General features: G+C 39.5%; 1 protein-coding gene across 1 annotated transcript in view; it reads left to right on the forward strand.

Moving 5' to 3' along the window:
- CDC42BPG (CDC42 binding protein kinase gamma) overlaps positions 1-16,355 on the forward strand; it is a 241,734-nt gene that overhangs the window by 78,946 nt on the left and 146,433 nt on the right. Inside the window, exon 4 of the mRNA XM_056527077.1 lies at positions 15,353-15,448. Coding sequence (XP_056383052.1) covers positions 15,353-15,448 — 96 coding nt within the window. The remainder of the gene's footprint in view (positions 1-15,352; positions 15,449-16,355) is intronic.

Below are 16,355 nucleotides of genomic sequence, written 5' to 3' on the forward strand. Positions count from 1 at the left end.
AATATCATCAAACTGGTTCAATTAATACCACTTGGATTTTCTTTTGTTCTACACCAATCTAAAAAAGGATCCATTACAACACAAACAGCTTCACAGAGAAAACATTCACTGGTCATATTCCATATATTCCTGATTCATTAATACACCTCACACATATACAACATACTTTATTTCATAAGACCATCCTATGAACGTCATCACATGACTACATACACACAACATTCCTAGAGACCTAGCAAACCGTCTGCATTCCATAGCACCAAACACTCCTCATCATCATCTTCACTTTTACCCCTACCATTGGGAACAACCACTCCATTCTTTCATCTCCTTTCATTGATCCAGGGGACCCCTTCCCCCCCCCCCCCCCCCAACACCTTCAGTGCATTCCAGAACAAAGTATTAACACTTTTAACAGTTCCAACAAACTTTTTGGACTCTTCTACATTCTTGTACCATAGTATCACTTACATAAACCAAATCACCTTTTATAATCCTACCTTCCTCTGCGCCTTCTGTAACATACTGTTTCTCATCCTCTTAAACATGCAGTCACCTTTTTCATTTCCCTTTGCCTTTTAGCTTATAACTGTATATGAATACTGTATATAACACTGCTGTTTATGAATTCTTCTGTCCATCAACCATCAGTATATTCCAAACTTTCAACTTCCTTAATTTCACTTGCTTTTCCTTCATCACAGGCATTTCCATTAAAACATTGAATCTCTATTTTGTTTCTCTCTCTAATCCTATCAAGTTACTTACAACAATCTGCTCCTACCTCACCTGTGTCACCACTTGCACACACATAAACTCTCGGACCAAAACCCACCAACTTCCTCAACACAATGCACAGAGCCATTTGTCCACTCAAACTACCATATCCAAAGCCACCAAGGAACATTCTTTAGGAGACAATGAGACAATCAATCCTACTCAACAACTTAGTTTACAACACAGACACAGTTTTGAAACTTCTTTGCACACTCTGCACAATCAGTCACTCAGTCACCCATTTCTTTGGAGATAAAAAAAAAATAGGGCTCAATTAATGGACACATTTGAATACAGTTCTACCTTTTCATCTAAGTCTGGCTTTTAAACAATGATTGCAGACCATTCATCTCTACCAAAGTTTAACCATTTCAAAGTAAAAAAATAATAATTTTGGGAGTAGTAAGGACCATGTAATTATCCTTTTAACAAGATCTCTCTGAGGATCGGCTGTACAAAAATTGGTATTCAGCACCAAACAAAAAGGGTGTGTATAGTGATAACCAAAGTTTGTCTCCTGATACTAATCTCCTGGTATAAAAAGATACTGGCTGATACACAAAAACAATTTGAGTACATTTTTTTGGCTCAGGCCCAACACAAAAAAAAAACAACTGAAAAACAAAAAAATATATATATCAGCAGTACTCTAAAAAGTTATCAAGGATACAGTAAAGAGATATACTGGACTGGAAATCTACCAGCAGTACGATACACAAAAGATATCACTTGATACAGATACTGGACTGGTACAATATTGCATAACTCTTATACCCCACAAGTTACCAGCAGTACGATTTCCTATAAAAGTTATCCTCTGATATAGGTACTGGACTGGTATACAACTGATATCAGACAATTTTTATACACCATGTGACCAGCAGTATGATACTGGACTGGAAATCTACCAGCAGTACGATTTACACAAAAGATACTTGACTGATATAATAAAAAAAAGATATCTTTAACTTTGATATAGCACAAAAAGCTTATCAGAAGTACGTATTTACACAAAAGATATCAGGGACACAGATCACTATCTACCAGAGATGAAAAAAAAAATAATCAAAATCTACTGCACTTATAAAAAAAAAAAAAAAAAAATCTAAATCAAAGCAAAATGTTTTTCCAAAGCAAAATGTCTACTAAATTTCTTAAAGCTCAAAACGCAAACAGAAATCTTATTAAGAAGTGCATTTTCGATGTTAAAGTTGGCAAAAAGAAATTTTACAGGTTCTCTCGATTTGATAAACTGTGGACTTAGATTTAAGCAGCAGCAGTCAGTCACCTGCGACTAGAACTCCTCTGTGAAACTGAGACCACACGGAAGAGATTTCCTGTCGCTAAGGGCTAGTCCTAGAGGGTCGACAAAAGCCATCTCCCAGGCTCCCACAAAACTGCCCAAAGGACACAGATAAGCTACAGATTCATAAAGAAATCAGCAGACTTACCGTGTTAATGTGGAGATTAGGCTCCTAATTTGGGCAGTTCTGGGTCACCCTGGATGGCCGGAAGGTGTCGGTCATCTAGATTTGGCTTTTACCTAGTGTGGTCCAGGGATCAGATCCCACTTCTGAAACCAATTGTCAAGGATGGCTGCTGGTTAGGCCTTAAACTGTGAGTTACTGCCTCTGTCGACAGGAAAAAACACCAGACAAGATGTTGGCATAAAACTCCTCAGCATACTGGCTAAGGAACTGTCCCAAGGAGTTCTATTACACGGAAGTACATTGGTTTTAACATTTGACAAAAGGGGAGGTTAACACATCAAAATCATCATGTTATATTTTGATTGGTTATTTAAGTATTGTGTCTGTATATATTAGCATATTAAACATAGTGTTGAGTAGCATAGGCCGTATTCGAATTCGCGATATTTCACGAATATATGGACGAATATTCGTCATATATTCGCTAAATTCGCATATTCGTAATATTTGCGGTTTATTTTCGCATATGTGAAAATCCGTGTGTGCGAAAATTAGGATATGCGAAAATTAGCATAAACCAAAATTAGCATAAGCGAAAATTAGCATATGCGAAAATTCGCACGCCAGTCTCACAGTAGTATTAGAGCCTTCTTTACACCACACAAGCTGGAAGCAGAGAGGGATGATCACTGTGATGTTTACTGTGAAAAATAAAAAATAAAAATAAAAAAACGAATATTCGTAATTACGAATATATAGTGCTATATTCGCGAATATGCGATATTCGCCAATAAAATTTGCATTGCGAATATTCGCGAGCAACACTAATTAAACATTCATTTCTTTCTTGGCCGTAGTTCACTGATGTGTCCATCCCCCTATTTTGCCAGAAAATTCTGGATATATCCGCCCTTCTGCACAGTCTATATCTCTTCAAATATTTTTTCTTCCAATTTCCATTCTCTTCTTCTTTTCTAATTTCTTCTGGCCTCATCCCAAGGTCCTCATCTTAGTTACGCGCAAATAGCAAGCTGATATATAGGTTAAGGGTAGGTAACAAATATCTTTCTGCAGCATTAGCAATGGCATTTAAGTATTAATATATTGATCAGTCATCAGAATCATTTTAATCAATTTCAACACTTACATTCACCTCCCAGCCACCCACTCATGCATTCCATTCACCCCACCGCCAAATGCTTCCAGCAACCCACCCATGCTTCCATTCACCCACCCACGCTTCCATTCACCCACCCACGCTTCCATTCACCCCCCAGCCACCCACCCCTGCATTGCTTCCATTCACCCCACAAAAACCCACCCACCACTACCACTGCTTCCATTCACCCCTCAGCCACCCACGCTTCCATTCACCCACCCACCCCCACCCCTGCCACTGCTTCCATTAACCATTGAATTGTGCTTGTGGAATAGTGTAAATTATAGTTTCTCTCAATTTAGGGAATCATCCAGATGGACGTGAACTTAATAAAAAAAAAAAAAAAAATGAGTCAAGGGGTGTACTTCTAGGAACCTGTGTGTCTAATACATAGCACCTGTATGTATAATCCTGCTCATTAAATGATATTTACTCCCTTTATTAAAATTAAGTTCATGCCCTTCTGACTGATTTCCTAAATTGTCAGACAAACTATAAACCCACATATCTTGGAAACAGGAGGGTGTATCAAGAATGCAGTATCATTTATGGGATGGTTGTCCACAGCTCTTCTTTAAAAGTATATTGGCCATTATTTTTAGCCAATTCCCGGAGTGAGTCCAAAATGCAGAAAAAAATGCAAATCTTTCTATTAATAATTTTCTGTGTTGGTTCTCTCCTGGTTTTATACCCTAATAAGTAATAACATTAAAACCTAAACCTAAACCTAAAATCTAATATTGTGTAGGTTACCTTCGCCATAAAGATGGCAACCACAGTGTTTCCTATCCAGTAAGGCTATGTTCTCATCACAATTGTGCCTCTGAGGCACAGATACGTCAGGAAAATGTCAGAATGACATGCCAACGTATCTATGCTTGGATAAACAAGGGCCCCAATCATTTCTATAGCCTGGGTGTAGTCAGCTAGTGACTACGTTTGGAACATTTCAAGTTTTGACTGTGACTGACTGAAAAGCGCACCTTGCAGCAATGTCATTATTACATCTCATTTTTACATTTTAAGCAAAGAATACATACTTTGATCCAGCAGATCCTTAAAACTTCAATGCTTTATTGCTTGCAGTTTAAAATTCCAAAATTCCAAATTTGAATGATTCACCTAGAACAGATGGAAATAGAAGCACATGGTGGTCATACTGATCATTTTAAAATCTATGCTATTGAGAAAATCAATACAGCAGCAAGAGGGGATGATATGTATCACAAGCTCCTCAGTCAGGAGGCATATTGGCAGTTTACACTGCAAACGAGAGCTCCGTGCGGTTTAAACAAAAGAAAATAATTTGTTTAATTATTAAAATACACATGTACCATCCAATATGCTCCATCTTCTCCAGCATTTGCACTCAAGTGAATCTTTCATAGTAGGAATTGTGCAGTTTATTATGAATCTCATTCTATATTCAGACAGTGTAGTCGTGCTTTAGTACTGGCATACTCTGTTTCAGAGTTACCTGTTAACATTTTAATATATGCATGTTTTATTTGTTATTTTGACTCCTTTTCTGTGAGGTATGTACATTTAAATGGGTATTTCAGCCATATACCTCTTATCCCCTATCCAAAGGATAGGGGATAAGATGTGTGACTGTGGGGGCCCTTCGCTGGGATCCCCGCAATATCCGTGTACTACCAGGCATTCTCTGATGTCACGTCCCAGAAACACAGAGGTTTCAGAGACTGGAGCAGCAGCTTGGCAGAGAATGCCAGGTGCGGCACAGAGATCGCAGGGGGTCCCAGCAGCGGGCCCCCTGCGATCATACATCTTATATCCTTTGAATAGGATATAAGATGTCTGTAGCCAGAATACCCCTTTAAGGGAGGGTGATCACACTGGTGCCTTGGTGATCCAGAGCGCATGCACTTGAAACACGTCGGATTTCTATGGTGTGTCGCTAGCTAGGTGGTGTGCTGTCCCGAGTTTGGAATTTTAAACTGCAAGCAATAAAGCATTGAAGTTTTAAGGATCTGCTGGATCAAAGTATGTATTCTTTGCTTCCAATGTGTGACGCTGGGCAAGGCGTGGATCCATGCAATCCAGTGTGAGGTGAGCTGATGAATTTTTCATATATTACTTAATTTTTATATTTTGCCAATGTATCCGTGCCTCAGAGGTACCTAAAGTGTTACAGGAAAAAAACAAACCCTCAAAACCATTGTAAACAAAGTTTTCATGCTCCATGACTTGGGGTATATTTTAAAACCGTAAAAATAAAAAATAAAAAAGTAATGTTATGTTGGAGGGAGCTAAGCGCTTGAATTATTACTAATCATAAATGCAAATGTAGATGAAAAAATAACTAGTTTTTTTTTCCTGTCATTGTAGAACAGAAATGATAGGAAAAGTTTGAAGTTTATCTTTTTTTTATCCAGTTTTTCTACAACTAAAGGTGGTGTTTAGTTTTCTGATTTACATGCTTTGAAGTGAAGCAGGGAAAGGGAGGATTCAGAATTCTCTGAAGAGACACACTTATGTAGATTAAAGACCGGTTTATGAATCCTGGGCTTTATAACACTTTCAGCCCAAGTCAGATTAGTGCAGGAATCTACTGTTTTTAGAAGTCATTTTATGTAAGCTAGTAATTCAATAGTTCTAAAATGCAGCCCATAAATTCTACCGACAAATACATTGCGATGTAGTAGAAGATCCAGCTTTGAAAAAATGCAAAACAAACTTGTGTTCTTAACTTGTGTGTGTGTGTATATATATATATATATATGAGGACTTTTGGGGATGAGTTGTGTAGTTTAACTGCACTATTTTGGGGGACAAATAATAAATTGGGTTCCATTCACATGGACTTAATTGCGAAGGCAAATCCACAGCTGTCCATTAAAGTCCACATATATCTACCACAGTATTAATATTATTAATATCACTATACAGTACCGATGTTGTACGCACATACCAATACTACACTGACGTTCTGCAGATAATAATCACACTGAACAGTGCAGTTACATCCAGTGACCCACATGTGTAGTCCTTTATGCTTATTGAGTCATTAGTTTAGGATTCTTAGTCTCATTAGTTTAGGATTCTCTTATTGTACAACATTAAGTAAGCACACACTTGAATAATACCCCTTAATGCTTGACTTAATATTAATGCCCGCACAGTGCCCCCATTCAAAATAGTGGTTCTATGTGTCCCCAGTCTGTATTAAAGGGGTTCTCCGGTGCTTAAACATCTTATCCCCTATCCAAAGGATATGGGATAAGATGCCTGATCGCGGGAGTCCCGCCACTGGGGACCCCCGGGATCATGGCTATCACGCCCCCTCCCGTAGGCTTGCATTGAGGGGCGGAGCGTGACGTCACACGCCGGCGCAGGAGTGACGTCACATGCCGCCCGCCCTGTAGTCGCCGGTAATCAGTCCCGGAGGACTGATTACAAACGGGATGCCGCGTGCATGATCCCGGGGGTCCCCAGCGGCGCGACTCCCGCGATCAGGCATCTTATCCCCTATCCTTTGGATAGGGGATAAGATGTTTAAGCACCGGAGAACCCCTTTAATGTCCCCACTGTGGCCCCCAATCAGTATTTTTGCCTTCGTTATTCAACAATCAGAATTAATATCCACACAGAGCCCCCATTCATTATTAATGCCACCACTGTGCCCACAATTAGTATCAATGCCCATATTGTGCCCCATTGATTATTAATATCCCCAATGTTCTTCCAATCAGTATTAATGCCTTTGCTGTACCCCTGTCGGTATAATTGCCCACATTGTCCTCCAGTGCAGTTATAATATGTCCCACAGTGCTTCCTTCTCAGTATTAATGCCACCTAGCCCCCCACCCCAACTCAGTAATAATGCTTCCTGTGGCCCTGACTGTGCTGCCCTGTGCAGTTCAATGTGCCTGCCTCTTATGAAGTTAGTAATGCCCTCTGTGCCCCTTTTTAGGTTTTAATGCCCCCTGTGTCTCTCTCTTGGTATTAATGTTCACTGTGCCCCTCACTGTGTTCTCCTGTTTAACCCCTTAAGGACTCAGTGTCTTTCCGTTTTTGTATTTTCATTTTTTCCTCATCACCTTCTAAAAATCATAACTCTTTCAATTTTGCACATAAAATTCCATATGATGGCTTATTTGCGCCACCAATTCTTCCGAAACGGAAAAAAAATTCATTGTGCGACACAATTTCATTTTGTAACTTTTGGGGGCTTCAGTTTCTACGCAGTGCATTTTTGGCAAAAATAACACCTGATCTTTATTCAGTAAGTCCATACGGTTAAAATGATACCCTACTTATATAGGTTGGATATTGTCGTTCTTCAGAAAAAAATCATAACTACATGGCGGAAAATGTATATGTTAAAAATTCTCATCTTCTAACCCCTATAACTTTTTTATTTTTCTGTGTATGGGCCGGTATGGGGACTCATATTTTGCGCCGTGTTCTGAAGATTTTATCGGTACCAATTTTGTATTGATCAGACTTTTTGATCACTTTTTATTCATTTTTTCATAATATAAAAAGTGACCAAAAATACGCTATTTTGGACTTTGGAATTTTTTGCGCGTACGCCATTGACCGTGCAATTTAATTAACAATATATTTTATAGTTCAGACATTTCCATACGCGGCAATACCACATATGTTTATTTTTATTTACAGTTTTTTTTTTAATGAGAAAAGGGGGGGGGGTGACTAAAACTTTTATTAGGGAAGGGTTTAAATGACCTTTGTTAACTTTTTTTTTTTCACATTTTTTTTTTTTGCAGTGCTATAGCTCCCATAGGGACCTATAGCACTGCACACACTGATCTCTTATGCTGATCCCTGCAAAGCCATAGCTTTGCATGGATCAGCGAGATAGGGGCTCAATTGCTCAAGCCTGTAGCTCAGGCTTGGAGCAATCAAACCCCGATCGGATACCGCGGAGACAGGTAAGGAGACCTCCGCTTGCGTCCTAGCTGATCGGAACATCGCGATTTTATCCTGATGTCCTGATCAGCCCGACTGAGCTGTCAGGAAGCGTTTACTTTCACTTTCAGACGCGGTCAACTTTGATCGCCGCGTCTGAAGGTTTAATAGCGCGCGGCACAACGATCGTTGCCGGGACCGACCCGGTGTGATGCGGGGTCACGGCGTATGCCCTGAGTCCTTAAGAGGTTAATGTATTGTTTTCCTATTAAATAAATAATACTCACCTGGGCCCACTCCCAGGATGAGGCTCATCCTCTGCGGACTTCACATCATCATGTCAGATGCTGCCGGGCTCTTGTTCCAGTGGCTCATAGGCTGCCGGACTGTTGTGCCTGCAGCCTATAGGCGTGAATAGCTGAGCCACACATGGAGACTTCCCTGGCTAACCAAATAGTGTTATATAAGTTTTGATCCCTTACAAAACGACTAGAAAGTCAGGGATTGTAAATTACATGTGACCTCCAGGTCTCCAACATACAACTCCCAATGGAAGAGTCCACTGAAAGGGTAAAGCCCAGGTTTTCTGAATGAATGAATTTGGTCGATCAAATCACGAGGTCTGCTCCATGTATCTCTATGGGAGAGCCAGCAATACACGAACACTGTATATCCGGCTCTCCCACAGAGATGCATGGCGGGGGGGTGTCAACCACAGCTTTGTTATGTGGTCAACAAACTTCATTCATGCAGAGAGTCGGGGCGGGAGATTGTGTGGCTCCCAGTGGTCGGACCCCCTGTGATCTGACACTATCCTCTATCCTGCGAATAAGGGATATGTTTTTTTATACTGAATAACTCCTTTAAGAAGAGTGTCATAGACCATGCAATGCTCCATTGGGAAAAGTACTAAAAGTAGCTTTCCTCCAGAAGGAAAGGGTTTTGCTTTCTGGTGTCACCAATTTGGAGGTAGCATTTTGGAGATTCAGTGCTTGGCTCATTTAAAGAGCTTTTAAACATGATTTAGGAATATTAGCGAAGTCAGAATCTTTGCCAGAGGGAAGAGTTACCCATCTGTAGACAGCTGTTTAGGGTGCCTGCTAGAGATGAGCGAACTTACAGTAAATTCGATTTGTCACGAACTTCTCGGCTCGGCAGTTGATAACTTATCCTGCATAAATTAGTTCAGCTTTCAGGTGCTCCGGTGGGCTGGAAAAGGTGGATACAGTCCTAGGAGACTCTTTCCTAGGAATGTGTCCACCTTTTCCAGCCCACCGGGGCACCTGAAGGCTGAACTAATTTACGCAGGATAAGTCATCAACTGCCGAGCCGAGAAGTTCGTGATGAATCGAATTTACTGTAAGTTCGCTCATCTCTAGTGCCTGCTCCTAATCAGTACAGAGCAGGGTTCTGGCTGGCTAGCAGAGAGGCCATTACATATTTGTGTTATCTGCAGCAACACCTGCATTTTCCTCTTTTGGTGTAGTTAGTGCTTGTTATTATAAGAGAGATCCCATAATGATTTTACAGATTGGTGAAAAGTTTGGATTTGGATTAAACAGTGCATGCAGAATGACCCTTTTGCTGGATATGCCATGTCTGTGGTGCAGTCAGAATACTGTATCGTGAGAATTGACCTTCCGTTCCCCCCAGGTTATGTCAAACTGGAATGCCAAGATGTATCACTTTTCTATTTACATGTCTGGGATACCTTCCAAAGATCAGACAAGTATATACAGGCACCCTAACCCATCCTGCACTTGTGAGTGATTTAGGAGGCTGGTGTATATGTGTTATATGATGTATGTGCTAAGAATATGTATTTTTGGTGGACACTGCAAAAATAATCTGCTCATAGTACATATATCTGTTTATAATGCACATTTAGGGACATAATGTAATAAAATCCTTGTGGATTGTGTACAGCTTTGACTCAATTCTTGTAAATTGCAATGCAAAAAATGTAACTTACATATGACTAGGACTAGAGAAGTGTTATTTGCAAGCAGAGTGCCAGGCTTCTTTACACATCAGATTGTAAGGCTGGAATAGTGCCATTGAACTAGTTATATCTGTTGTCATTCCCAGTATTGATCTAGATTAGTAATACACCACCTCTTTAAGAAACCACCCCTTCATGATAAATGTTCAGCTCCTCTATGCATCTTGCATGCTGACCATCATCTTTGAGCAGTCAACTCACCTAGATGACCACTTTTCAATACATTTTTCAACCAAAGGAACCTCTGACAAAATGTTTTTCCTTCTGGGGAATTCTTATTACCACCCCATAAAGAGGGAGCAGCTTTTCTATTTTTTATCTTCTGGCTTTCTTTGCAGCGGACACCAATGTTCTTTTATATAAGCGCATTCGATATCAACATATAAATGGATAAGGCGTATACCCCCTTTGGCTGCTCTGTACCCATTGAGAGAAAGAGGACCATAGTTCTGGGTATGTCCTCTCACAACTGCAGGTACAGATTTGAATATGGATCTTCATATCTATATTTATCTGTACACAGTAGGAAAAATGAAGATGTAATATTTAGAAAGTCGCAAATTCCATCTCTGGAAATTTGTATAATAGGAGGAGATTCCAGTGAACATAAGAATTCACAAATAGCCTGCAGATACTTGTGACACATGCTCTGTGATGGATCACTGATAAACTCAGAAATTCTGCACAATCCCCTTTTTAGTAGGCAAGTTTGAGCCTCTAGGCTCTGTTCACATCTGTGTTGTAGCTTTTATTTATAATAGAAGTGACAGTACTGGGTTTGATCCATTCACCGTCAGAACCCAACAGACCCCACTGACCACCAATGGAATCTACAACTGAAGCTCCTAACAAAGTCTTGAATGCAAATGTGAACCGAGCTTTAATTTTTGTGTATAATCCAGTCATTCATATCTCAGTCTATGTGGCATAAATAAAACTTTGTTTCCTTAATTTATTTAGTGTTTGTTCAAAACAAAGCTTTTTGTGACAGTCTGTAGTCTGTCTATGAGTAGGTATATTGCCTCAGTGGGGAAAGCTAATGCAGGAATTGTAAAATTTAGAGCCCTAGTGACACATCAGACGTGTGTTGTTTGTTATTTTATTTTTTTTTAAATAGTAGTGTAATGAAGTGTTATGTATATTTTTAGAAGTCCTTCCAATAAAATTACAGTGAAACTTCTCTTAAAGGGGTACTCCGGTGAAAACCTTTTTTCTTTTAAATCAACTGGTGCCAGAAAGTTAAACATATTTGTAAATTACTTCTATTAAAAAATCTTAATCCTTCCTGTACTTATTAGCTGCTGAATACTACAGAGGAAATTATTTTCTTTTTGGAATTCTCTCTGATGACATCACGGGCACAGTGCTCTTTGCTGACGTCATTATAATAATAATAACTCTTTTTATTTATTGTTGTCCTTAGTGGGATTTGAACCCAAGGCCCCAGCACTGCAAGACAGCAGTGCTAACCACTGAGCCACCATGCTACCCTTAGCATACATCTGCTATGCACGGTTGCTAAAATGGACAGAGATGTCAGAAGAGAGCACTGTGCTCGTGATGTCATCAGTGTCCCAAAAAGAAAGGAATTTTCTCTGTAGCATTCAGCAGCTAATAAGTACTGGAAGGATTAAGATTTTTTTTTTTTTTTATCACTTAAATTTTTTTTTATAAAAAAGTGATAAAGTCCAATCAATACTACAATGGCACAGATAATAACAGATAACGGTGCAAAAAAATTAGCCCTCATAGAACCCAGTACAAAAAAAAAGTTATAGAGGGACATTTATCAATGTTTGCTTATGTATTCTTTTTTTTTTAGTAATTTTTTCCTTACTTTTTTTTTGCTTATGTGTGACTTATTTATCAACTGGTTTCAGCCTATTGATAATTTTCTTTCACGTAAGCAATTTTTCCTTCTTTACTTTGGTAGTAGCTTTTTCTGCTCCATGTTTGAGCTGGAGTAAATTTAGTCAATTTTTAACGCTGTTGCGACTTTTTTTGCGCAGTTGCGACTGTCGCAGTTAATAAATACCTGACTACCCGTAGTCCATTTTAAAATTATTACTACATAGTTAATTTTTGGAAAACTTGCTTTTCTCGCTTTCCAGTTAAAATGTCGCACGAAAAATCGTGTAGTCGCAGTTGCGACAATTATAGTAAAGAAAACCTTACTAAACCCGTTGATAAATGTCCATAATAGTGGTCAGAAAATGACAGTTAAAATAATTTTTTTCTAAAAATGTTTAATGTTTTTTTTAAATTTGTAAAACATGAGGCAAACTATACAAATTGGCTATTGTTTTAATATGCTGACCTAAAGTATCAAGATTTCATGTTAGTTTGACCGCAAGGTTAATGTCGTAAAAAAAAAAAATTTAATAAAATAAAAACAATTTATTTTTTTCCAAGTTCAGCTCACAAATATTTTTCTTTATGTTTTGGAATATATGTTATGGAAAAATGAATGAAGACGTTGGTTTAGCAAAAAATAAGCCATTATATGGGTGTGTAGATAAAAAAAATAAAAAAAATAAATAAATAAAAAAAAATAAAAAAAGCGTTATGGCTATTAAAGGGCGAGGAGAAAAAAAATAAAGTGCAACAATGAAAATTGTCCTGGTCCTTAAGGGATTAATAGTTTGGACATTTCCGCACGCAGCGAAACCATTACACGTGGATGTGAACACTGAACAATGCTTTGCCATAATACAGTTTTGATCAATGTAATAGGCGGCGCTCTGCTTCTTCTGTTCCTGTGGCGCAGCTCCCCCCAAAAAAAACTACAACTCCCAGCATGTTGCACTATATAGTTATAGTAGTATAGGTTATGGTGCAACATGCTGCAAGTCGTAGTTTTGGGCTTGCTGCAGAGCCGTAGGCTGTGTCAAGGAATGCTGAGAGTTGTAGTTACTGACTACAATGTCCAGCATGCCCTGATACAGCCTATTGCTCTACAGCTGATCAGAGCATGCTTTATATTGTAGTCAGTAACTACAACTCTCAGCATTCCTTGACACAGCCTATGGCTCTGCAGCAAGCCCAAAACTACAACTCCCAGCATGTTGCACCATAACCTATACTATTATATAGTGTAAAATGCTGGGAGCTGTACCTTTCGAGTCAGCTGTAGAGCCATAGACTGTGTCAAAGAATGCTGGGAGTTGTAATTGCTAACTACAACAGCCAGCATGCCCTGATACAGCCTATGGCTATGCTGGTGACCCAAAACTACAACTCATGCTGCACTAACATGTAATTTAGACATTTACAGCAAGTCTATTACCAGCATACGCTGCGCTCATAACCCTTGAGGATCAAGCCCATTTTTTTTTTTATCAACTGGGGCCAGAAAGTTACAGATTTGTAAATTACGTCTATTAAAAAAATATTATTTCTTCCAGTACTATCAGCTGCTGTATGATCCACAGGAAGTTCTTTTCTTTTTAAATTTTCTTTCTGCCTGACCACAGTGCTCTCTGCTGACAACTCTGTCCATTTAAGGTACTGTCCAGAGTAGGAGCAGATCCCCATAGAAAACCTATCCTCCTCTGGACAGTTCCTAAAATGGACAGAGGTGTCAGCAGAGAGCACTGTGGTCAGGCAGAAAGGAAATTCAAAAAGAAAAGAACTTCCTGTGGATCATAACAGCAGTGGATAAGTACTGGAAGGATTAAGATTTTTTAATAGAAGTAATTTACAAATCTGTTTACCTTTTCTGGCAACAATGAATTAAAAAAAAAATGTTTTCCAGTGGAGTACCCCTTTAAGGACGAGAGCATTTTTTGCAAATCTGACCTCTGGGATGCTTTTTCACGAAATGTTTAAAATCTGAATTTTTCAGGGACCAGTTCAGTTTTGAAGTCTTTGTTAGAAATCCCCTCAAAGTAATCAAAATGACATTCAGAAAGTTTAACCCTTTAGGCGTTTCACAGGAAAAGTGGAGGAGAAAATTCTAAATCTCCATTTTTTACACTAACATGTTCTTGTAGCCCCATATTTTTTTTCATTTGTACAAGGGGTAAAAGGAGAAAAGGCCCCCCAAAATTTGCAACTCAATTTCTCTCAAGTATGAAAATACCCCATATGTGGATGTAAAGTGCTCTGTGGGTGCACTAGAGGCCTCCGCAGGGAAGGAGCAACAATGGACCTTTTTGTGAATGAATTTTGCTGAAATGGTCTTTGGGGGGCATGTCACATTTAGGAAGCCCCCATGGTGCCAGAAACACAAAAAAAAACAAGGGGAACAGTGAGCTTTAACACCCCAAAGGTGTTTGACAAAATTTCATTAAATTGGGATATGAAAATGAAAAATTTGATTTTTTTTTTCACTAAAATGCTGGGTTTACCCCAAATTTTTCATCTTTACAAGGGGTAATAGGAGAAAGGGGTAATAGGAAAAAAGGTGAGACCTCCAGCTGTTGCAAAACTACAGCTTCCAGCATGCACTGACAGCCGAAGGGCATGCTGGGAGTTGTAGTTATGCAACAGCTTGAGGCACATAACTACAACTCCCTGCATGCCCAGATAGCCGATTGCTGTCTGTGCATGCTGGGTGTTGTGGCCCACCAGATCTTGCAAAACTACAAATCCCAGCATGCCCAGACATCAAACAGCTGTTTAGGCATGCTGGAAGTTCTAGTTTTGCAAGATCTCAAGGGCCAAAGTTTAGAGACCACTGCACAGTGGTCTCCAAACTGTGGCCCTCAAGATGTTTCTAGGCAGCCACTGAGCTGATCGCCGCCTACAGGATCATTCAGTGTGAATGGGTCAGTGGAAGACCCGTTAACTCCAGTGCTAGATTAGTGAAGCAGGATCTCTGAGCAGAATTACTGATCAGAATTCAGTGTGGAGGTTCCACAGTGTGAACATACCCTTAGGTTGTTTTCTCAAAGTAGTTTTACTGTGAATATGAATAAGATTCCTCATTCACATGCATTGCTAAAGGGAATTTCAACATGTCATAAAAATAATAAATATTGGTCTATAGTGTAACTTTTATTTACCTGAATCTTTTTATACTTTGTTGTGATGCATTAGATATTGGTTGTTCCTTACGTGTTTTTTTTTTCTTCTTCTTTTCACCAGACTGCTTGTTTTCGAGAAGAAAGAGATGTTTTGGTGAAAGCTGACACTCAGTGGATTGCCAGCCTTCGTTATGCATTTCATGATGAGAACTACTTGGTAAGACATTTTGATTTTATTTAGATTTATAATCTTTAAAGGGGTTATCCAGTGTAAAACTTTATTTTTATTTTTAATGGAAAACTGTCAGCTTTCTCCCCCCGCACTAACCAGCAGTACTGGTTGGTAGTGTTGGGGAAGCTGATCAGTTTCATGCTTACCGTGCCCTGGATCCGCCGCACCGTTCTGCCATAATCTTCTATTTTTGGTATATGCGAACTGGCACCGGCCGGGCTAACTTGCATATGGACGTCAGTACCGCTGGCCGCATCGCCGCCCAGCTCATCAATATTCCTCCCCTCTCTCTTCATTACAAAACGGGGAGAAGAGGCGGAGGGAGGGGAGAAATATTGATGAGCTGGGCGGTGCTGCGGCAGGCGGCACTGATGTTAGAGTGCCAGTTAGCCCGGCCGGTGCCAGTTAGCAACTCATTTGCATATACCGAAAATAGAAGATTGCAGCAGAACAGCGTGGCTGAATACATAAGGCAGCAAATCACAATGAGGTGGTTATTATGGAGGACTTTAATTACCCTTATATAAACTGGCAAACTAAAACCTGTAAATCTCATAAAGGAAATACGTTTTTGGCTGCAGCTAAAGATAATTATCCATTCCAAATGGTGCAGGACTCAACCAGGGGGGAGGCACCCTACTGGATAAAATTTTTCAGACAGAGTAACTAATGTTCAGGTAGGGGGACACCTAGGAAAATTCACTACATTTCTTGTCCTTTAAATAGGATGTTTTGTAGAGAAACCACAAGAGCAAGAAACTTTAGGAAGGCAAAGTTTGATCAGCTTAGAGAAGCCCTTAGGGTCTATTCCCACGTACAGGATCGTACGCAGATTTGTTACGCAGGATTTCAAGATTTGTTCAGTCATTCAGTTTACATTGAAATCTGCAGC

This window comes from Hyla sarda, chromosome 6 (assembly GCF_029499605.1).
Source record: "Hyla sarda isolate aHylSar1 chromosome 6, aHylSar1.hap1, whole genome shotgun sequence".
NCBI lineage: Eukaryota > Metazoa > Chordata > Amphibia > Anura > Hylidae > Hyla > Hyla sarda.